The 25,230-nt window shown below is 37.5% G+C and overlaps 1 protein-coding gene across 2 annotated transcripts in view; it reads left to right on the top strand.

The window, feature by feature from the left end:
• Window positions 1–25,230, top strand: part of LOC140339254 (cGMP-dependent protein kinase 2-like) — a 91,059-nt gene that overhangs the window by 4,189 nt on the left and 61,640 nt on the right. Inside the window, exon 2 of one of the 2 annotated variants that reach the window (XM_072423848.1) lies at window positions 24,272–24,801. In XM_072423848.1, the coding sequence (XP_072279949.1) occupies window positions 24,341–24,801 (461 nt within the window). In that variant the 5' untranslated portion in view covers window positions 24,272–24,340. Of the gene's footprint in view, window positions 1–24,202; window positions 24,802–25,230 lie in introns of both variants that reach the window. The other variant, XM_072423847.1, reaches the window with a different exon arrangement.

The following is a 25,230-nucleotide window of genomic DNA, read 5'->3' as shown; positions in this document are numbered from 1 at the left end:
TTTTTTTACTAGTTAGGCTTTATTCAGTAAAAATGCCTAAATACTCCTGCACCAACATTTGCAAATGTCTTGCATTTTTAAGCATTTGCAGGCAGTTCCTATGTCCAGTTCCTAGTCTATGGAAGCAGCAGGGGAGACAAACCACCCCTTAACGCTGCATTAAATGTCCAACAAACTGTGCAGCAACGCTGCCGCCACCTGTCAAGTAAAGGAAAATAAATGGACTGGACTATTCAGTCCAATGGTAACTGTTTTTTGCAAGTAATTTTGAGCAGTAAAAATGCTTTTAAAAGCTACTAGTCTGAACATAGCCAAAATATATTAAAAATGCTATAGTTTTTTTTTAAGTTTTAGTTTACTTTAGATACCTTTTTTACTTGCATATTTTTACATTTTGTCACTTCCTCAAATTTTTAAGCTATATTTTAATACCCTCAGATTTTTAAAGTTGAGTTTGTGAAAAAAAAACATGCATGTGGCTAAATTAAGCTGAATATTGGGTAAAGCTTAAATGAGCACAAGATTTTATCATTACTGTGATATAACTAAGAGCCTTACTGAGGCCCCTATCATAAAAATTTTATAAAATGTTATTCTTTTTTTCTTTTTCTTTTTCTTTTTTTTTTAAGTACACCTTGCTAGTGCTGTGTTGAACCTTTTTTGCCATCAGAACTATTATAATTCTTCTTGGCATAAATTTTTTTAGCATAAGTGTTTTAAATATTCTTCCATATTGAGATGATAGCTTCACACAGTTGCTGCAGTTTTGTTGGCTGCACATCCATGAAGAGTTGCGCTACATTCCAAAGGTGCTTTTGAGATCATCTGATGACCATTTGAGTACAGTGAGCTCATTGTCATGTTCAAGTAACCAATTTGAGATGATTTAAGCTTTGCGACACGTTTATTCTGCCGGAAGTAACCACCAGTAGATGGGTTTGTTGCAGTTGTGAAAGAATAGGGTATGGTCAGCAATGATACTAAGGTAGGCTGTGGTACCCCATAGCATGCCAAGAATATATCCCCCACACCATGAAACCACCACCTCTATACTGAACAGTTGATACAAACAGGTTGGATCCATGCTTTAATGTTGTTGATTCAAACCCAACCCAACCATCTGAAAATCACAGCAGAAACTGAAACTTATCATACCAGGTAACATTTTTCCAATCTTCTCTTGTCCACATTTTGGTGGAAAGCCCCATGTGCCTGTTCTTAGCTGACAGGAATGGCACTTAGTGTGGTCTGCTTCTGCTCTAGCTCATCTTCCTCAAGACTGGACAGCTCTAGCCATTCTCTTCTAACCTTTACCATTAACAAGACATTTTCACCAAGAGAACTGCTGTTCACCATATATTTTCCCTTTTTGGGACATTCTCTGTGAACCCTAGAGATGTTACATAGTAGGTTATGTTGAAAAAAGACATAAGTTCAACAAGTTCAACATATCCCAGTTATGAAAACCCTATAGACAGAGGAAGGCAAAAAAAAATCCCTGGTACAATTTGCTTCAACAGGGGAAAAAAAATCCTTTCTGATTCCATGAGGCAATCAGATGTTCCCTGGATCAATGGTCATTGTATTTTTTTACTTTAAAGCCTTAATACCCAGTTATATTCTGTGCTTCTAGAAAAACATCCAGCTTTTTCCTAAAGCAATGTATAGTAGTTGCTGAAACTATTTCCTCAAGGAGACTATTCCTCATTTTTACAGACCTTACAGTGAAGAATCCCTTTCTTATTCGAAGCCTAAACTTCTTTTCCTCCAGTCGCAGAGTGCCCTCTTGTTTATTGTAATGATCTCAAAGTGAATAAATTGTGTGTGAATGCCCGTAGATCTGCAGTTTCTCAAATACTCAAACCAGCCAACCTGCACCAACTACCATGCCACGGTAAAAGCAGTTGAAATAACTTATTCCCAATGCTGAGTTGTTTTGTTTTAAATTTCTGAACATTGTCTTGACATTCCCTACATGCCTAAATTAATTTGGGTTGCTGACATGTAAATGGCTCATTGCATTGTAATTTGCATTACCAAGCGGGTAAAACAGGTGTACCTAATGGCTGATAAGCGTGTGTGTGTGTATATGTGTGTATGTGTGTGTATATATATATATATATATATATATATATATATATATATGTGTGTGTGTGTGTGTGCATATATATATGCCTAAGCAGGAAAAAAATGCAATATGGGGTTTGTATATATATATATATTTGGCCAGTGTCTAATCCATCCTTTCTCAAACTTTTTTTAACCCATAAAAAACCCTTAAAATAATTTTCAGTGCTAAGGGAACCCTTGATAAAAAAACAGTTAAGAAATAATTGAAAAACTGAGGTAAAAAAAAGCCCAAAGCAGATTTTTTTCATTCAACCCCTCTTCACTATATGAGTAATTATTTTTTCAATAATATTCCTGGAATTAAAGTAAAAGTAATAGTGGCCAGAAAACAAAAAACAAACAGTGAAAAAATACGCTAGCGGACTGGTGGTCAGTGTAGAAGTAATTTCCTAGCATGGATGCCAGTGAAAAAATGCCTAATAGTCAGTATAGGGGGCAATCAATCAACCATGGCTACAGGAACTCCTTAGAACCATGTAGGTGTGTGGGGTACTGTTTTTTGGCCTGAATAATGCTGTGTGCAAGAGATAGTTGTGTCCACAATACAAACAGGATGGAGTCACAGAAAACATTTTGTTGCTAATACAATAAAACATTGAATACTGAAGTTGTTCATCTTGCCGTTTCGACCTCCTCATAATATTATAATCTTTATATTGATACACCATTCCATTACATTGTGAATATCCATTGGTGAATATTGAGTATTTAGAACAACTAATGGCTAGTCATCCAATAAAAATGAAAGTGCCAGTGACATTTTATGTAGAAAATCTTCAATTAAGGGGAAACGACCCTCCATCACGGGACTCATTACTAGCTGAAAATCATAGCCACTCTGGGCTTGAGGTAAATAATTCTTTCAATGCTTGTTGTCAAGGTGACTGGCGAAGCATGGACTGAGGTTACAGCCTTCTGCACTCAGTATAGGGATATGCATGGATTTGTCCAAGGGAGATATCCATTAACTGGACTGTCATACATCTTAGCTTATTGATCTAACCAACAGCAATATTTTCACTTTCTGATTGACAGAGATACAGACCTAGGTGTACGCCCTTTCCAGCTCAGTAATTTGATTGCATTTAGGTGGGCAGAATGAGGAGCTTCAGCATATGCAAAAAAATATTAAATATAATCAATATGGCTGAAAAAGAAAAGACAAAAAAATCAAAGACCTTTCCAATCTCTCAAAGGTAATTTTTGAGTTACCACACACAAATACACATGCACATAATAAAACTTCATCTGAATAGTTAACTGAACCTCTTAAGTGGACCCTTAGTGCTTATTCTGCCCTTACACTCAACTTAATCCCTATCTATAACATTAAATGCAGTAGTGGTGAATTACTCACATTGTTGAATGTTCGCTTTGCTGCTTCCTCTTGTCAGCCCATGTACACTGCAAGAGAGCCTGTTTTGGCTGCTGTATTAGACCTTCTATCTCACAGAATGTAAGTGCTGTTGTACGGAGGATTATAGGAGGAAGCCCACTACTATTAGTGTACTAAATGTGCATTAAATTATTAGTTTTACTGAAAACAAAACGATATTGTTTCTTTGCTTTAGTTTACGCCTTTTCCAAAAAAAAAATGCACCTTTGTCAAGTTGTTTCAGGAATTACTATGTATTTTTCTGTCTATAAATCTTTTCTGTAAAGCTTTTCATTTGTACCTTACAAATATCATTTTGGATGTTGCTTTGATGGCTCAGTTTGCAGCAGAACTCCTGTCTCCTGTTGATGTAATAATCTGTTTTCATTTTATGAATTACAGCTTGTAACTAGCAGCAGTAAACTATAATTGGACTGATAAACCGCAGGATAGATATTCCTTGCTCCATAATGTGAGCTGTTTATGTATTCCATGCACATTACAGGAGATCTATGTTAAGGATTACAGAAAGCTCTTGTAAGTAGAATTGATTGAGAAACTATTTTAATGCCATGAATCACTGAAAAAAACCATATCCAAAATAAATAGCAGTTCTGCAGTACCAATCCCGGTTACTGCACCTTTCTCTGATCTACCTCTGCCCCAAACATTTGGATTAAAGTTTTATTCTGGCCTCCATGGTGTTGCTTGGCAACCGGTTAACTGTACCGGCATAAGAGTGTAGTGTCTGATCATTCCATATTCTTTTTAACTGTGCTGTACCATCATGTCACTTCAGAAAATGCCACAAACGGTACAGCATGAAATACTTCAAAACTCCAAAGAAATTAAAAAAAAAATTATATGTGATGCTAATAACTAAACGTTTTTGTCCAATTTTTTACTATAATTTTAAATCCCATTCGGGTTATCCGTTTAGTCAAAGTTTGTATTTATTATGTGTTTAAATTTTTCTGTTCATTGTAAAGAGCTGTTTATGTTATCCTTACCGAACAATATATCCCAGTGGAATGGATGACTTGGCTTTCCTTGGTTATGGTAAACCAATTGGCTTGTAGATGAATCACATTTCACCCTTTTGACATTCTATCGACCAATATTTACCTATCACATGAATTGCATGAATTTTCAGCTATCACCTTGATAACTACAATCTGTAGAATATGGCATGGTTTCCCATGTGCCCACTGTTAGTTCTGGAAACAGGACAATAAATTATGGCAGCCTTTCTTGACCTTTTATTTGGGGAAACCAATGAAGTAACTTTCGGGTCTTCAGGGAACCTCTACTATAATTCCAATATTCACAATATATTAATGCAGTGGTCAGGAGTAAAAATGTTACAAGGGGAAAAAATGTCCCCCTTATAAAAAGCCAAAAAATTATTAGTGTCAGTGGTAACTGACCTTAGAGGCACAAACTGATTGGAGGAATCCTAGGGTCCCACGAAACTCTGGTTGAGAAACACTAAATTATGGTGATTACATGAGGATTGTTAACATTTTTTCCATTTTTTAATAATGTCAATTTAGAATAATAGGCAGGGTAAATAATAGTACAACATGTCACATAAAAGTCTTATATATCGTTACGTCTTTAGAGATGGGTATGCAAACTGGTCAATTTATTCCTTATGAAACCCTAAATGTCACTTGCACTGGAGTGCAATGCACAATAATGCACAGCTATTCCCTGCTGTGTCTCTTTTTTTCATAGCGCAACGCGCATAGTTTTTGTGTGTCCTAATGCAATAGATACCAATGTAGTAGCAACTGTTGAAACCCAGTGTAAGGCTAATAAATGGTTAGCCAAATAAAGGCTAATGTGCGTAAAGGCCCTGATTTATTACAGTTCTCCAAGGCTGGAGAGAATACACTTTCATTAGTGAAGCTGGGTGATTCAGCAAACTTTGAATGGATCTGGTCCAGGATTGAAAACATTTGCTAATGACTCCATTCCAGGTTTGTTGGATTACCCAGCTTCACTGATGAAGTGTATATTTTCTCCAGCCTTGGAGAACTTTAAAAAGTCAGGGCCACAGTCTTTGCTCCAGTAAAGAAATGTTGACAGGGCCATAAATGGTCTATAATCAGTTCTATTTAAAAATTGTGACTTCAATATTTGCATCTCATTGCTGAAGTCTCGCTTTTTTAAGTGCAGTCACTGCCAAAGAGGAGAGGTGTGGGAGTAATCATTTGACATGAAATATTTCCTATAAGAATGGAAATATCTTTCTCATGACGCATTCATTTAAAACATTTTTCCTTCTGTTACTGACTACAAGGCACCTAATGGATATATATGCCTCTCTAAAACTGCTCTATAGTGGTCTATTACTTGAAGTCTCCACATCATTAGTAATACCGGCTTATTATCATGCACAATTTAATGAATCATGTTTGCAGTTTCATCTGTTGAAGGTTTAATAGTTTAATAGAATGACTTTTGATTCCCCAACCTTGGCACCCTCTAGACCACTTTAATACAATTTCCTTCATAGAAGTGTTAGGTTGTGATTCAAATGTTCTCAAAGCTTAATTATCATTATACCCTCCTATTAATTATGTTGTGTATTTGATCCATGTTGAATTTTATTATTATACAAATATTTATACAGTAGTTTGGGGTCACATGCAATTTTTGTAGTAGAACTTTTAGCAGCTTTTTAAAGAGAATGTATAACTTATAAACTTTTACAAAAAAAAAATTTAAAATCTTGCCATTTTTTTTATTTCTTTCCACTTGCAGACAGCTTATTGTGAAGTGACTAAAATTATATGCAAATCTTTACTTTTTATCTAAGTTTTCAGATGAGTTAGTTTCCTGCCCATCCTCCCCTGGTTAATAATAAACCAGTATAGGGGCTTGGAATAGGGTTGGGTCAAGTTTGACTTAAAGTGTAGGTCCAGTGAACACCTTAAAATAACATCAAACCTCACACCCCTCCCCCTGTGTAGCATCCCCTAGGGCAGGGGTCTTCAACCTGCGGCTCTTCAGCCTCCTTGTTGTGGCTCCCTTCGGCTGCCGCAGGGAGATCTCTGATGGGGGATCCCCTTCCTCCCAGGACACTGCGGAGGAGGGGAATTCCCTATCTGGTGTTCTAATGAAAAAAATCTACCAGTGAAATAAATCTACCACGGGGCGTGTACAAATGGGTGTGTACAATGACATCCCCCTCCTTTGAACCCCAATTCCTCTGGAATGGGGAGATGTACAAAACCAAAAATGTAGGTGCAAGTGGGGGACACCTGTGACTAACACCCCCTAAAATTTAATTGTTAGGCTATCATCAGAACATAAAGAACTCTGCCCATCAAAAAAATCTACCGTTACACGTTGCTGGAGGCACCTGAACCCCAATTTCTCTGGAACAGGAAGGGGGTACAGGTGAACAAAATTAGAGGTGCAAGTGGGGGACACCTGTGGCTAACACCTCCTAAAAACTCCACCCATCAAAAAACCCCTACCCTGTTACACATTGTTGGAGGCTTCTAGCACCTAAACCCCATTTTATCTGGAAACAGGGGTACAGGTGAAAAAAATTTGAGGTGCAAGTACGGGACACCTGTGGCTATGACCTCCTAAAAATTCATAAAAACTCTGCCTATCAAAAAAATCTACCCTGTTACACATTGCTGGAAGCATCTAGCATCTGAACCCCAATTTCTCTGGAACAGGGGGGAGGCGGTACAGGTGACCAAAATAGAGGTGCAAGTGGGGGACACTTATGGCTAACACCACCTACAATTGAATCGCTAAGGCATCGTCAGAAAATAAAGAACTCTGCCCATCAAAATGATCTACCCTGTTACACATTGCTGGAGGCTTCTAGCACCTGAACCCCAATTACTCAAGATTGGGGGGTACAGGTGAACAAAATTAAAGCTGCAAGTGAGGGACACCTGTGGCTAACACCCCTTAAAATTTAATCGCTAAGGCATCGTCAGAACATAAAGAACTCTGCCCATCAAAAAAATCTACCCTGTTACGTTAGAAACCTCCAGCTAATGTAACAGGATGATACGTTAGAAGCTGGAGGCTTCTAGGGGCATAGTTCAGTGTTTAATTTATTTCAAAGTGGGCCTACACATGCACACTTGTTGTAACAGGTAAAATTAAAAAAATATTAAAACTTTTAAAAGTTTATAAACTGCGTTATGTTTTGCGGCTCCAGACTATTTTTCTTTAGTGGAAGAGGAGGCAAAATGGCTCTTTTGATAGTAAAGGTTGCAGACCCCTGCCCTAGGGCCCTGTATTGGGTACTTTTTCTTCTTTGCCCCTGTGACGTCAATACAAAGGCTTTTATAACTATGTGATCTAGAAGGAAGGTCCAAAAGGTACCAGAAGTCAACAGTCTCTGCCAGTCCCTGAGACCAGTGACCAAGCAGAGACAGGTGGAATATCACTGGACAGAAGACAGAGACTGATTTCACCAATCCCAATGTTTTTTAGGGCAGTAACTAGCAGTTAAAAAGTGCAGCAGGTATTGTTCTTGGGTGCCAACTGGCAACTGCTAGGCACATGAGAATGGTAACAGAACGTAATCTTTAGTCTTTCTAAGGCATATGCAAGTGCTAAATTTACTGCTAGTTTGGGAGTTCTGTATTAACGTAATGTAACAATGACATTGAACTGCTATACATTGTGACAAGCTTACTTTAAAACCCAAGTGAAATAACAGAGGTTGCATTTTAAAGGTCTTACATTTATATTTTATGTAATTCCTCTCCAAATTCAACATCCTAGTGGCAAACTGATTATAAGAACCAATGCTCTCTGTGAAAACACCAGTCTGTCATCTGCAGTTCAACACATCCCCACAACATCAGCAGAATTATAAAAATAATATAGACCTTTAAAAGTATATATATATATATATATATATATATATATATTTGTGTGTGTATGTGTATATTTATTTATTTATTATTATTAATATTAAACAGATAAATATTTACCGCCAACATAATATGCAGTGCTATACATTAAATAGGGGTTGCAAATGACACACAGAAACAGACAGTGACACAGGAGCAGGAGGAGACTCCAAAGAGCTTACAATCTAGGAGGTGGGGAAAGTATCACGCAATAGGAGGGGAGATATAGAGTGGTGGGTGAGTAGTGACGGTTTGGAAGACAGAAGAATATAGTAGACAAGTTTGAAAAGATGGATTTTGAGTGATCTTTAAATGAGTGGAAGGTAGGGGAAAGCCGAATAGGACAAGGAAGACCATTCGAGAGAGTTGGGGCAGCTCTAGAAAATTATTGGAGCTGTGCATGTGATGAGGTTATGAGTGAGGAAGTCATTAGAGGAGCTAAGAGAGCAGCTAGGGATGTATTTTTCTAACAGGTGAGAAAGGTAAGTGAGACAAGAACTGTGGAGAGATTTGAAGGCAAAGCACAGGAGCTTGAATTTGATTTGAAGGTGAAGTGGAAGCCAGTGAAAAGAACAACAAAGAGAGGCAGCAGAAGAGGAGCGGTGGGAACGATGGATGAGTCTGGCTGCAGCATTCATAAAAGATTGTAGAGGTGAGAGTCGGGTTAGGTGAATACCAGAGATATATAAATGAATAAAACGGTGTACCAAATAAAAAAATGAAATTGCCCTTAAAGAAAAGTAAATTGTTTTTTAGTTATAGTCAAGTTAACCAATACCCTTATACTTTGTGTCTAGTTAACCTGGCCAGCAAATTTAGATTTCATAGGTTTTAGAATTTCTGAGCAAGTAAAATTGTTTACCTTGCACTGTACCTATAGGGGTCTATTTTTAAATGCTCAACTTTTACCCCAAATTTACACATTTTTCACAATATACATGTATCAATTTTTAATCTTGATTCATGCATTTTCTATTTAAATCCAATGTAAGCAATGTTCATAATGGTTAAAAGTTGGGTGAATCTCAGGTAAAAACATTTAGGAAAATTATAGAAACATAATGAGGGGACTGCATTGCATGAGGATCCAGAAATTTTAAAATATCTTTACACAGGTTATGCCCAGGCTAGCTTTTCAATCTGCCATTGATACACCCATTATAACCTCAAACAGTAAGTGTTCTACTGCTTTTCTAGGGGCTCTTGTATAAGTCTGGTACGTGGTTATAAGCATATAATGTATAAGGAAAAGGAAACGCACCATATATGATAGTCTTTTAAACCTGACAGAGAAAAACTTTTATTATGCTTTTTGTATTAGAACAAAAAATGTTTTAATTTCTGCTACCTGACCACACACACACTGTGGTGTCCTGTGCATCTACAAAGATTACACAATTCTAAAGTTACCTGCATAAACTATAGCATAGAAAAAGAGAAATGAAAACTGAATGCAGTTTAAGGACACCAATATCACTTTTGGGTTTCCCCAATACTTGCAAAAAACATATATGACATGAGCAGCTTTGGTTTCTCATACTTTTCATTACATGTAGATTGATGATAAATATTTCTGCTCACAGTTAAAGCATTTTTTCACGATCAGCCAGAGAGTTTTTTCCATATTCATGAATGTTTTAAAAGGAAGCTTTTATTATTAGGGGAAAGGGTTTCATTCTTCAAATACCAGTTGTCTGGCTGCCACATTCTCCACTTGTATCAGTAGCCTGAACAAATATACAGAGACACCTACCTTTACTCTAACTTTTTTGATTTGCATACTTTCTCCAGTTTCGTGACTCAGAAAGCATTAAGAACAGAGGGTCAGCATAACAGCCAGATAACTTTCTTGAGGTGGATAGTGCCCATATTTATGTTTGAAAATGTTTTACTTTAAATGACTGCTTCACGGATGGAAAGGGGAAGGTGGGATAGCAGATACCTAGAGGTATAAAGTGCAGGGTTCTAGAAGTTTCTGCTACATCTTCCCAAAACTTTCTGTTAGAGCCAAATGATGGTCTGCTCTGACAAGTTTCCAACATAAGTGTGTCAGTGCTTGCTATTTACCCTGACTTCACACATTCCTGTTGTGCCATAATTATGATTAACAGCATTACTGACTAATAGGAAAATAAGATAGGCTGGAAGGGTAGGCAAGCTTAAGCACTCTTGGGTAGGGATGGTTCAGGTTGCAAATAGTCTTGCAGATCTTACTATGCAATGAAGCCCCTTTCAATTGCCATTTAAAGGATTAATGAGAAATTCGTTTGTCAAGTAAAATGCATAGGAATCAGGACTGCCATAGAGGATGTCCTAAATTTGGGGGAAAAAAATCCCTTTCTACACAGAATTGTCAGCACTTTCTAACCGCTTCAGCTGACAGTAAAAGTTGTGATGAGCCTAGCCTTTCATAAAATGATAGCCGGCTTATCCAATTATATTTTTTAAGTATTGTAAGTATTTAAGATCCTATGAATATATGAAGGATATGCACTGGACATCATCACACAAGTACAACTCAGTGGGCCTGATTTATTAAAGCTCTCCAAGGCTGGAGAGGATAGACTTTCGTCAGTGAAGCTGGGTGATCCAACAAACCTGTAATGGAACTGCTGCAGAATTTGCTTACAAATAGGCAGATCAGAAGACGGCAGGAAAATGTTTTTTTTTTTTTTGTAATTTAGAGGATGGGGAAAAATAGCAAGTAGGGTTTGGTAGTAGGTGGGGAAAATGGCTGAAGTCCCACTTTACGCATATTTTTATACACACAGTTTTTAGGTTTACTGGCTCTTTAATGTTAAACAGTCTCCAGCAGATTACTGCATACTGCACTGTACATTCAAACAGCAATTTCCTGATCTGTGCTGGTGTACTGTCATCAGACTGCAATTCATTTATGTTGCAGATGTGTTACGCCATTTTTACAACCTCTTTTAAATGCATAGCTTGCAATGTTTATGAATTTTTAAGGCAGCTGACTTAACAAGTAAAAGGTTTTATGGATCTCCCCTTCTGTGCACTAACCACTTCTCAGTACACTTTTCCCCTGGAGTAAATTTTGGGTGATATAACAGGCAGTTAACGGCATAAAGCATTTCCAGAAGTGTCGCATGTTCTAGGGTAAAGTGCAGAAGGCCTGCTGAGCAGTAAAAATATAATAGCTTGCCTTATCTAGAGGTAATAAGTGAATGGCTGAAATGTATCCCACAAAAAAATCTTTTCCGCAAATTGCCAAGACCAGAGCAGTAAATGCAATCAAACTACTGCCAATTGAGGGCTTAAACAAATTAAGTTAGAATAATACTATCAGTAAATGGCAGAAGTTCATTTGCTCAGTAGCTCTGAGATAATTAATTTAACAATAATTGCAGCTAAAACTGAAATCTTTTTTGATTAATAAATAGGTCAGTGCTACCTTGCATATGCATAATCTTGTATTGATGTGGACAGCTGCATTATTTTTCTATCAAGTGGAACTTGTGGGAAACTTGAAGCTATGGTTCAGGAATTGAAATTTGCCAGCAGTGAAATAAGATTTTCACTCATGGCTGCAGTCTCAAAATAAGCTTTTAAGCTCTGCAGGGCATCAAAAAGTCATGCCTTCCTTATAATCCAAAGTATTAAAAATGGTTTGATAAAATCGGTAATACCAGAAATTATGTCAAGAAAGGTTCATCTATTTGTGTAGGAAAGTGTAATGAGAATAAGTAAATTATTAAAGGAAAATGTAGAGTGATTTTCTCAGTCATGTTCAAGAATTTAAAAAAATGCCATTTTCTGTAGTAAAATTCATATTTATGAATTGTATTAGGCAAGTTTACCATATGACGATAAGACCCAACTTCTCTGCATTGTAAATGCCAAAATACCAGATTGAAATCACTCATTACTAATCCCACACCTCTGCCTTCTTTACTAGTAGAAATCTGCTTATCTGGATTTTTCATCCACAGTATCAATCTACAAGGAAAATCCTAGCGTGTGACTTTTTACAAGGATCATTATGCTTGGCTCATGAATGAGCATCAAAGTACACCAAGCTAACTTATTGAAAAATAAAGAGTATATATTGGAAATAAACTCAAAAAACACCTGCCATTTTACAATTTTTTGTAGAACTCAGCTGCACATGCAGAGGAATTGCATCATTCAGGTCTGGCCAATCAAGCTGATCCAAGAAACAGGTTCGGGTTAAGACGTTGGCACTGGCAAAGAAACCAGGGGAAATGAATTTAGTCTCGCTTTAAAGTGAATGTCATGCTAGACATATTTTCTAAGTTCTGGATAGGGTAGGGAAAAATCCCATTTTAGTTATGTAGGGAAAAGCTGGAGCCCCTGTTAGGTTTTTGTCTCTGTCTTTACCCGTTGCAGATTTTCATATACTTCCTGCCTGGAAAGCCATTGTCCGAGAGAAAGCAAGTCGTGAAATATATTTAATTGATGTAATCAAGCCCCAGATAGCAGTAAAATGAGACAGGGATTTTAATTCTTCCCTACTCTAATACAAATAAAAATGTAAACATTTTGCCTGACATATACTTTAGCAATTATTATGATGTACTACCCTTTAAATGTATTCTGTCTTCATTCTGTATATTATCATTCCTCAGCACAATGCCCCATGTTGAGGATATGTTCTTATTCATCCTAATACAGAACTAGCAGTAAGCCCACAGAGGGAGATACTTTGACAGAAGCAGCTAGGCAGCTGGTAAGCTTTAGGTGTTAAGATAGTATACAGATAATATATATATATAAAATCAAATTTTCATTCTTTGCAAGCCTTTAGTAAAATTCAGTTTAATGTATTATTGTATTAGTGTACTAAATAAACCCTTATATGTTGTTGCAACACTTGTTTAGGTAGGCAAATTAGTAATGAGTTATAGTCACGTTAACTGATGTTACCAACTCTGGCCTGTGCAATTAAAAATCAAAAACCACTGGTGATGAAAACGTTAAAGAACTTCTCTACACCTTACTTTTCTTTTTAATTGGTCACATAAAATAATTTGTTCTGTTGGACTAAACCTTTCCACTGTATTCAAGCAATGAACAGCTAGGAGCATTTATGAAAATGTGAGTTGTGGCTTGCAACTGCTGCTCCTAAGCTTGCAAATTTGTCATGAGGCATGCTGAGCATGTGACAATAAGCAGTCATACAGATGGTGTATATGCTGCTAGAACTCGTCTTTCCCACATTAACTCGTGCCTTATTGCTTTGTGTCAGCAGCCTTGTGCAGCCAATCAGTCTTAATTTTCATTTTTCAATAGTAAATCCTGTAAAATCAAGCAGCATGCAACCTAAAATACTTAAATATAAATTATATGGGAATTAGATGATGAGTATAATATATTCTATTCCCTCCCCCCCCTTTTTTTTTACACCTTTGGGCACTGGTAGTGTTTTTTTTTTTTTATGAATAATATTATTTTGGCTTCTTTATTTCTTTGTTATATACTATGTATTTGTTACAGTGGATACAGTGCTTCTTTCATTAGTGACACATTTTTCATAATGTGTGGATGTACTTGAACTGTCTGTTTATTGTTTCCCATTCTGTCTGTAAGATTCTTGGTACCAGAAAGGTAGGAGGTAGATTTGTATTTACAATTGTATTGGATTGGAGGCTGCTGACAAATATATTAGCTACTTTAGCTGTATGAAGTGGCTCCAAAAACACAATTTTATTTGTATTAGAAAACAAAACAACTGGTTTCCAGTTCCCATCAAATTGATTTTACATGTAATGTTAGTATGTTTCCTACTACATTCCTAAGATATAATGACAAGTTAAACAGCTTCCATTCATATTAGCTCTACTGTGTGTTTGTTTTGCCTGAGGTGCCATTATTGAAGTCACTGCAGTTAGTGTCATTTGTATATAGGTGAATAAAATATTTAATGTGCCATAAATAATTTGAAAAGCTGTCTTTCACTATTGGGGTTTATATTAACCATATAAAATGTATTAAAATAGATATGTTACAAATGATAATAATAAAACAATACAGAGATTGGTAAATGTTAAAATTGAAGCTTATATAAAATACATTCTTTAGGGAGAAAGCAGAGACAGGACTGGATGCTTAGGTAAAATCTAGAGAGTAGAACTCACAGTTCCATAATTCATAAACATATCAGAAAAGGAAGATGGGTACAATCAATGCATGTTTCATACCTGTTGGCAATTATTGAGATTGCAAACTCAAGTACCTTACACATGCCTATATACTCCATAAAAGATACAATGGACTCTAGACAAAAAATAGTCACTTGTTTTTTTTTACCATTAACTTCCCCTCCCCATGTCTGTGCTCAAAACACTGCCCAAAACTTTAGCAAACATCAAATGAACGATAATAATGGCTACTGTCATTTACAGGCTCTGTGAAAACATGCTATTTTATCTACATAGTGACTTTTGCTGCATGTCCAACTGCTGATATCTTGCCAACAGATTGCATTGACAGTACTTTTTTCAGACTAGAATATTTTCAAAGCACTGTTTATAGAACAATAAACATTTTGCTACAAAAGAAAATTAAATTTCAAAGGAAGTTCTGCAGTTTTCTGTACTGAGTGTTCAACAGGCTGCTTGTACTTGCTGCCAAGAGTGAAAATGTTATTCCTGGATTTCTGGGTATAAGTGTGTGTGGATGGTCACAGCAAATCGGGCAATGGAGTTATTGCTTCATATATAAAATTTTTTTAACAATTTTCTTTGTCGCTTAAATATATTATATTCAACCTCTGTGCTTGTTCAAACCCAGCAGCCTATTTCAGAGAGTGACAACCGTTCATAATAAATATTAGATAAATAGGTGCTCAAATTTAATATCTTACAAAATCACTTGGTAAATAAATAGGTAAATCCATAGATCAATAACCATCCAAAACACAAGTCTCTCTTAATATATCCCTAAATCCAAAACAGATTTTAACAGCAATATCTTATCCTTCACTGAAACATTAGAGTATTGTAATGATAGATTCCATTACAGCAGGATGAGAAAAAGATTGCTCTCACTGGATACTATTAAACTTTGTAAAGTACTAATGGTCAAAATGCACTTAGAATCCTGGCTATACACACCATCGTACAGGACTCACCCTAGCAGTCAGCATGTGCCTTGCATGCATCCAGCATGTAACTCTCTCCTTCATGTAGGTAACCCCAAGATACCTTGTGGCTGGCAGTTTGGCAAAGGACTCTTCCCACACAAATAGCGGGGAATTCAAACAGCTGTCATTGACAGAATCTACAAAAAACCTCTACCTGTATGCAGTAAGATTATTAATACGCTGCAAACCACTTTCCCTCAAATAGAAGGCAAGCACTTCATAGTGCAGTACATCCAAACATTATCTTAAAAGATTAAAACAGTTATTGCCATAAAAAATGTTTACAGCGTTTCTTTCAAAACCGTGACATTCCACAAGCCCTGCCCTATGCTCTTTGTTTCATTTCTGATGAGCGAAATGTGTAGAGAAGGGCATTAAAACTACTTCAGGGTTGAACTTTTTTTTTTTTATGATGCAGGCGTGTGATGCAGGTTGTCTTTGTGGTTACAATTATATGATCCCAGTTCAAAATGACCTTTCATAGTCCTGAACTTCTACATTTATTACTGTATTAATGTATTATGCTTTTTCTATATAGTATATATCTATACTATTTCTGAAGGGTATTACCAATACAATTTAAATATCAATCATTTGTATTAGGGCAGTGTAAAAAGAAATATAAAAGCTTAGGGAAAAAAACTGTGTAAAAGTACACTTATACAACATTATGGGCTTTATTTATAAAATGGGGAATCTTGTATTCCCCAAAAAATACCCTGGTGGCAATGTTCCATGCCTATGTGTTTCATTGGCAGAGAGAGAAAAGGAGAATTTTTATTTATTTTTTGACAAATTGCAGTTAGAATATCGTTTCAGCAAAAAAGTATGTTGAGGAAAGGGTAGGAGTAGGCAATTCTAAACCAAAGTAGGAGGAATACATCAAGCTTACTAAAATGTATTTTCAACAGCAACATATCTTTAGTGTGAAACATAATGCTATTAAGGTGCTATTAATGTTTTATAGTTATCATTATGGTAAAATGATAGGCAGAGGTTACAACTGTACAGGCATCTAGGTGCATGCTAACAGAAGTCCCAGTGCTCGTTTGCTTGTAATAAAGCAGTGTATTAAAATATTGTCAAAAATGCAAAAATTAAAATGTTCCTTTTTATCTGCTTGATTGTATTTGCCATAGGGTGTTTTTGACAACTTCAAGCTTCCCTATCAATCACCTTGTCAACATTCTATGAATGTTATGAATACAGTTACTCTTTTTCTGTAACTCAAGCTTCATCCTGACTAATAATCTTTTATAGTGTAAACCAGGGGTTTGCAAAGTTTTATGGCCACTAGGCTATTTATGGGGTGGGTGGGAGCACACTAGGCCGGACCCGCCATGATGGCTCTGCCCACCACCAGGTTCACCTGAAGTGAAATCCCTCTCCTCCGTATGCATTGCGGAGGAGAGGGATTTACCTTCAGGGAGCTTTTCCTATTTACTACAGCGGCAACTACAACTGCAGCGGCAACTACAACTGCAAGGGGGCTGCTCCGGAGCACCAGCGGCCAGGGGGCGTTAGGCCGGAATGAACTACCGGCTAGGCCGTATGTGGCCGACCCGTGGTGTAAACTATTAGGAACTACACTGACAAACTATTACGGTATTAAAGGTGTCCAGAGATTGGACACACAGGCTGGATCTTCTCTCTGGATGGGTAAACTACAATAGACAAATTTAGATTTAAACCTAAGACTGCATACACACTCTCGATATCCAATGACAAAAGACTGAAAGATGCATCTCCTTTATAGAGGGAGAAGGAGGGGGGGGGGTGTCGATGGAGTGGCAGCCGGCTGCGCCATCTCCCCTTCACTTGTATTACGATCGTTCTTCGTTCGTGAATCCGCCAGGACGAGCACTGTACACACATCAGATTCTCGTCTGATACTAGCCCTGAGACAATTATCAGACGAGAATCATCTGACGTGAATAAGCAGCCTTACTCTCACGCAAAAAAAAACCATCATAAACTCTTCTAAGTGATTTTTGTGGGGGAAGACTAGTAACTGATCTGTAGCCTAGAAACATATTTTGGAAAACAGCAATTGTTCTTCATTTAAAACCTTTTTCTTTTTATCATTATCTACTTCTAATGATAATAATGGGAAAACATCATCAGTGGGACATTGGGGGCACTTCAGAAAATGTTCTGACTTTTTTGTATGAATAGATGTGAACTATTTTATAAGTCCAGTTAAGAATTATGTAGTAGAGCCATCAGAGTTAAATTCAGAAACTTGGAAAAAAATATCTGATTTTCAGAGCACAAATGGTAAAGCTGATGCCTTGTCAACACATTCTGACTTAATGCAGCCAGGAAAAGAAGCAATAATAATAGTGTTAGAAAAGATCAATATTGTTTGAAAAACAAAGGCAGGTAGTGAAGTCTATGACAAGCAGAAACAACAATAAGAGAAATATAAAGTCCAATGCTGTACCCAGCACTGCTCTTAAGAGAAGAGTTGTTTGGCATCGCTATAGGGTGTGTCCAGGTCTGTATGCCTTACTACTATAGCACAAAAACACTCTGCTTCATTAAGTATTTATAACACTGAAGTGTGTCTGAAAGATAACTGAGTAGAAGATGCTATGGATTTTATTGGCTTAAAAGGAACTTGTAAGAATAGATAAATATGGGAACTGCAAATGCTGACTTGGTTTTAAAAGTTGGGGTTGCTACTTTTTGGTCCATGAAAGAGAACGTTGCATCATGTCAAAATATGCGTATAGGAAAACCGGGCTAATTTTTCAACTACAACTTTTTTTTTGTTAGTTTAGGTAATTTATAACTAATCAGTCTTCTCATTTATAACACAGCTAAATTTTTATTTCTGGTGGAAAGCATAAGGCTATGTTCAGGACCATGGCGGGAACAGCCATTGCAGCTCCTGTGCAGCACTTTGCCAGCTGTACCACTGTGCAGGTTTCTTTAGGAATGAGTGTTTAAAAGCAGTGACCACTGGAACCACTGACTGCTGCCCCCATTAATTCTTTCTCAACTTGAAGAAAGATGCTGCATGTAGCATCTCACCGGACAAAGGAGTTAAGGTGTGAGGAAGTGGCAACAGTACTGCAAACTCACTGTTAGACTGAAAATAGCCATTAATAAAGGTATTTATGAAGTACACATCTTTAATGTGTCTGTACAAAAATCAAGTGTATAAAAACATACAAAAATAAAAGCAAATGCTAAATAATAAGGCTAAGCATTTTGTTTTGGGAATCATGCAAAATCAGAACTATGCAGGGGATGCAACGAACGAGGAACTATGGAACATATATATATGGTGGTCGTGCCCGACAGCTCAAAATTAATGGACAGCAGTGTTTAAGTTAATATCAGAGATTGTTTCTTCAGATATTCCGAAATTTGCGGAAAGTGCTTTGCTTAGCAAACTTGACCAACCTATTCCCCCCCATTCCAAAAGAATTGATAAACCTTATTTTAATGGCAGCAAGGGTTGCTTTAGCAAAGGCTTGGAAAAGCCTATAGAACCAATATCTATAAAAATAAACTGGATAATGGTCAATGACAAACTCACTAGCATCTTGAGTGATAAAATGGATAAGTATGAACAAATTTGGGAAATCATACAAACTGGTGTATTACACTTTAAGGCTTACTAAGGTCTCAACCTATACCCACAGTCTCCAACCTCTCCAACCCCCTTTCCTTCCCCTTTTTCATATCTGGAATTGTTCATCTCTATGGCTTTATGTCTCAAATGTTTTGGTAATTTTAATTTTTGATTGACGCTCCAGATGGTTTTTGCAAGAGTTGTTTCCTTCCCTTATCTATGCTTGTCATTAGTCATCTTACAGAGAACTACCTTTTAAACAAGTGTCTCGAAAGGATGCTTATGCTACTTTGGACTTATGTCTTGTTTTTGTGTGGTTTATTTGTAAAAAAAAATATTGAAATACAAAACCAGAAGTATGGCAACCCTTCTAGGAGCTGTTTCTTGGATTCATTACTTAGTGAGTTAAGCGAGTATACGGAGTGAGACTGGCGTTTTGTTTGTTCTAGGTCATTGGCCGCCATCAAATGGTAGCTTCTAGATTTCAATCTACAAGGGCTCAGTTTTAGGTGAACATGGGTGCCCATTATCTGAGGTTTAAAAAGTCAAGAATGTCTTTTGGCCATGACCACTAGATGAAATTGCAGTGGGATAAAGACTGTAATATATGCTAAGCTGCAGTGATTCTGGTGTGGTGTGATGCTTGTACATTTTATTCCTGTTTTCAAAAGTCTTTAATGTACCCTTTTACTAATATTTTTATTAATAAACAGGATTTATATAGCGACAACATATTAAGCAGCACTGTAACTTAAATAGGGGTAGCAAATGACAGACAGGTACAGACAGTGACACAGGAGGAGAACACCCTGCCCCAAAGAGCTTACAATCAAGGAGGTGGGGGAAGTAACACACATTAGGAGGCGAGATATGTAGTGGTGGGAAGTAGTGTGGGTTTCAAATGACAGAAGACATATAAGTAAATTTGAAAAAATGTGTTTTTAGTACTCTTTTAAATAAGCAGAAAGTGAGAGCAAGCCAAAGGAAGAGTAGGGAGTCAGTAGTGGAGGAGTGAAGAGAGTGGCAAGGGGAGTATTTTTTTACCAGGTCAGAAAGGTAAGAGGGGCAATAACTGTGGAGAAATTTGAAGGCAAAGCACAGGAGCTTTTGATTCTAAGATGAAATGGAAGCCAATAAAGAGAACTACAAAGAGAGGCAACAGAAGAAGGGTGATGGGAAGGATGGATGATTCTGGCTGCAGCATTCATATTAGATTGTAGAGAAGAGAGTCAGGTTAGTGGAAAACCAGAGAGGAGGATGTTACAGTAGTCCAGACGAGAGATTATAAGAGCGTGTACAAGGAGTTTGGTGGTCTCTGGGGACAGGTAGAGGCAGAATTTGGAGATCTTGCGCAGGTAAAAGTTGCAGGACCTGTAAATGTTCCAAATATGGGGGATTAATGACGGCAGAATCGAAGGTGGCGCCAAGAAAACGTGCCTGAGGGGAGGGATGAATACCAGGGTTGTTAACAGTTAGAAATATGTCAGGGGGAGAATTGGAGTTCAAAGGGGTTCGAAAGATAAAGAGTTCTGTTTTATTCTGGTTGAGTTTCAGAAATTTGTCCGATATCCATGACGAGATGGCTGACAGGCAGCATGAAACCTTATCCAGGACCTTATCCAGGAGGGAGACAAGTCAGGGGTGGACTTATAGATTTAGGAGTTATCAGAATACACATGGTACTGTAAACCAAAGGAGGATATGAGACTACTGAGTGAGGAGCTGTACAGAAAAAAGAGAACCGGTCCAAGGACTGACCCTTGGGGAACACCAACAGGGAGGAGAGTGGGAGAGGCGGAATTACCATTGAAAGATATATGAAAGGAACAGTCAGACAGGTAGGAAGCAAACCAAGAGAGAGAAGTGTCATTGATACCAATGGAGCTCATGATTTGTATTAGAAGGGCTTGATTAACTGTGTCAAAAGCAGAGGAAGGATCAAGGAGAAGAAGGAGGAGGGAAAACTTGTCTTGAGACTTAGCTCTGATGGGGTCATTGGCCACTTTAGTAAGGGCTGTTTCAGTGGAATGGGCAGCTCGAAAGACTGGAGGGGGTCACGGAGAGAGTTGTTGCTCAGGTAATCGGTGAGTCTTTTCTAAACAAGGCGCACAAGAAGTTTGGGAGATAGGACAGTAGGGAGAGGTCCAGAGAGGGTTTCTTCAGGATAGGGAGAATAATGGAATGTTTGAAAGTGGAGGGGTAGATACCAGTAGAAAGGGAGAAAGATTGAATAGTTTGGTTGGGGGGGGGGGGGGGGGCAGGGTGGAGGAAGAAGAAGGAGACTTTATTCAGAGTAACAGGGCTGAGGGAGGTCAGTGATGATTTATTGGTGCTAGGGGGGATATGGTTGGTAGAGCATGGTGAGAAAAGACGTGACAAAATGTCTGATTTTGTCAATTTTATTTCTAAACTAGGTGGCTATGTCTTGGGCAGAGAAGGTATTTGTGGGGGGAGCAGGTGTGGGGTTTAGGAGGGAGTCCATTGTTGAGAACAAGCTTGGAACCTTGAGAGGAGATGACAGGAGAGATATAATTTTTCTTGGCGACAGTGAGTTCAGTGGTAAAGTTTTGTAGTCTGTTGAAGTCAGCCCTCAGATTTCAGAGTTTTTTGTAGATGTTTGTTGTGATAGTTGTGCCAGGGTCGAGAGTTAGCAGGGCGGGGATAGCAGGAAGTAGTGGAGGCAACTTTATCCAGAGCCAAAGAGTGTGGTTGAACTGAGTGGCAACTTTATCTATAGAGAGGGTGGGAGTTAGGGATGTAAGGCAGTTGTGGTCAAGTTTATGAATATCTCTCTAACACTGACTGGGTCTGGGATGTGGCGAAAGGGGGGCAAAAATTAGATAGATTGAAGGTGTTAAGATTGCGATCAGAAAGGGGAAATGGCGAGTTGTCAAGGTGGGTGAGGCTGCAGAGTTTGGAAGAAAAAAAAGTCTAAAGTGTGTCCAGCAATGTGGGGTGAGGCCGTTAATGTTCTGTGTGAGTCCAAAGGAGGAGGTAATGAAGAGCAGTTTGGCTGATAGTCAAGAAAGATTGACTTTTCCACTGTCTCATTGCCTAAATAATAAGTATGTAGCCTCCCCTTTATGATCTAAGAATCAACGTATAGAAATAAATATGGAGCAAAGGGGGGGTTGACTGGTAAAGTATATTTGGTGAAGCTTTAAGGCAAGTAAATTCATACAAGATACAACACACTGTATTAGCGTGTTTCCATTTCCTATTCAATAGTCATGGATTGGATACTACTGGACTAGACATAAAACACCTAAACTAGGTATTGATATTGTATATTGGCGTATATACAAAAACGGTATTATTGTGTAAATATTTCCCATTAAATATACATGGCATGGATACTGCTAGACTAAACATAAAACACCTATACTAGGTAATGGTGTTATTGTATTTCTGTAGATAGTCAAAAATTTCATCTCGTTAACTGACGCATTCACCTCATAGGCTTCACCAGGGATATGTAACAAACGTATACACTCCAATGTTTAAATAGAGAACAATATTGAAGAGAGGGTAACATGTTCAATGACATAGCTCCATGAACATATCTTAGCAATCATGATGAAATCAAGAATACATATATATACAAGTAAATTTAAAAACATGTCATTCCAAGTGGTATACAGTATGATTCAAGATATAAACATTCACATATTGATTCAAAATCTAAACATTCACATAATGTTATATATAATATTATATTGCTAAATACATAATATATATATATTATGTGGTGGGTGGTTGTAGTAGTGTCAAAGGGATACCATGTAACTTTTATATCGGTTGTTCAGATGGTAAGGTATACATTAGTATATATTCAAAGGTAGAGTCCTGGGAACTTAAGAATACATCATACATAGTTTTGACACCACTATCAGGAAAGCATGCTGTCAGCCTGGCTGGGAATGTTAAGCCAGTAGCAATCAAGCTGCCAGCTGTCTGCCTGGCACCAACACTGTCCTTTTTTTTTTAAGTTGGGATATTTTACCACTTGAATTGTTTCATAGCGCAGCCAGCAGGGTGGCTCAGAGGTTAGCATACTGGCCTTTGCAGTCCCAGGTTCAAATCTCGGCAAGGATACTATCTGCATAGAGTTTGCAGGTTCTCTGCATGTTTGGTGGGTTTCCTCCAGGTACTCCAGTTTCCTTCCACATTCCAAAAAACATGCAGTTAGACAATTGGCTTCCCCCTAAATTGACATTAGACTGTGTTAATGACATATGATTATAGTAGGGACATTAGATTGTGAGCCCCTTTGAAGAACAGTTAGAAAAATGACTATTACTATTTAAAGCACTGTGTAATATGTTGGCACTATATTATTATTAATATTATTACTTAATAGTATTTATAATGTGTCTGCTAATATCTATAGCCAGCTTTAGGCTTAGTCCACCCACCCAACAATCTTTATGGCTTCTGAGTGCTGCCCAATCCCAGGTGCTAAAATGTGTATTGAGTTGAATTTTTCAATACCCACAAGCACTTAGTGAAGCCTTTGCTTTGTTGTGGGCTGAATGTAATAAAGCATGTAGCATCCAAAATGCTCTTACTTCGCCACCCTCCCCTTCCTGTCAATAGAATGAATGGAGCCCTGTGATTCAGGAAAGTATTGACACTGCAGCCAGTGCAGAAGATTAAAAACCCAGGACCACTTTTGTATAACCATTTGAAGGTCTTCAGTGAATACAGGTATAAGAGATGCATGCACACATCTTTAGAGGAGAATAGGCTATTAGGCAAAAAAAATGTAAACTGGTTTAAAAGTTTTAAGATTTTTGGAAAGAGTATCTACTGTTATCTGAGGCCCAGGGAGACTAATCACTTAATGCTCATTGTTACATGCTTTAGACAACAATTATTCAATGACTGTGGTGAATGTGCAAATATGCAAATATGACAAGTGCTGTATAACTACACCAATATGTGTGAATATGAGTCTATGTTGCTTTGCATGGATTCCTATGTTTTTCAAAGTATTTGGTTAACAAAACCATTTTGAATAGTAATAAAACTGTTTTACCTGTATATTGGAGCTTTACTTATCCTTTGTAACACACATTTGTTTTTTTTAGACCATGAAAAGACTTTTGAACATGCAAGTGTTATCTGCATAAATATTCTCTGTTGCATCCAACATTCAGGAGAAAGAAAAAGATCATGAGAAGAACAGACATCTAAGTGGCAGTTGAGCAAAGTACTTTTCCTTCGGGATGTACAACCAGAACAGCATGGGAAATGGAACTATCCGAGCCCCACGGAGGGAGGATAGCTGTCTCTCCTCTAGGAGGAGAGAACATTCCTCTGGGGCCTTTGCTAAACTACAGGAGACTGTGCTGCTTTTAGAAGAAGAACTCAGACTGAGATGGAAAGAACTGCAAGAAAAAGATGAAAAAATAAGGCAGCTCGAAAAAGAGCTAGAAACAAAATCTGTTCAAGTAGAAAAACTGCAGGACGCTATCGGTTACAACATCCAGCTGTCCCCAAAAGGTAGTCAAAAGAAAAAGCTGCTAAGTGTTATAAACCAAGGGCCTGCTCAGTACAATGAGAAAGCCACAGATGCTCACAGACGTCAGAAAGCCAAGGAAGGAGTCTCGGCAGAGCCAACCTCACGGCATTATTACAATCCATCTTGTCAGAACCCAGATGTCACTTGTGTCCGTAAGGATTCAAGGTAAGACTATAAACTGGACACATCGGTGTATCTATTCATAGTTTACTCCCATTTAACTAATAATGAAAAGAAAAGCTACTATGCTAGCAAAGTTTTCTACTTTAAATAAATATCCTGCAATTTCACTTAAATTATTTACATATCAGAACTAAAAAGGAAATGTGAAAAATCTTTATAGTAGATATTGGACATATTCTTTACAAATATTCTGCAAAACCATTATATTTACCATATATATTATACGAGTGTGCTATAACTAGAACAATGAGGCTGCTTTCACACCTGTGCTAATGCATTTCCTTTCCTTTATTAGGAGAGAAAGCTTCAGAAAAGACTTTCCATGGTTATGGAATTTTGTGTATGAGAAAGTTGCAGGGTTTTTTTTTTCTTTGCTTGTTTTTTTGTGGTTTTTGGTGGAACTGCTGGGGG

Source organism: Pyxicephalus adspersus, chromosome 10 (genome assembly GCF_032062135.1).
Source record: "Pyxicephalus adspersus chromosome 10, UCB_Pads_2.0, whole genome shotgun sequence".
In the NCBI taxonomy this organism is placed as follows: Eukaryota; Metazoa; Chordata; class Amphibia; order Anura; family Pyxicephalidae; genus Pyxicephalus; species Pyxicephalus adspersus.
The sequence above is the reverse complement of the archived record's forward strand: the minus strand, read 5'-3'. Positions and strand labels throughout refer to the sequence as shown.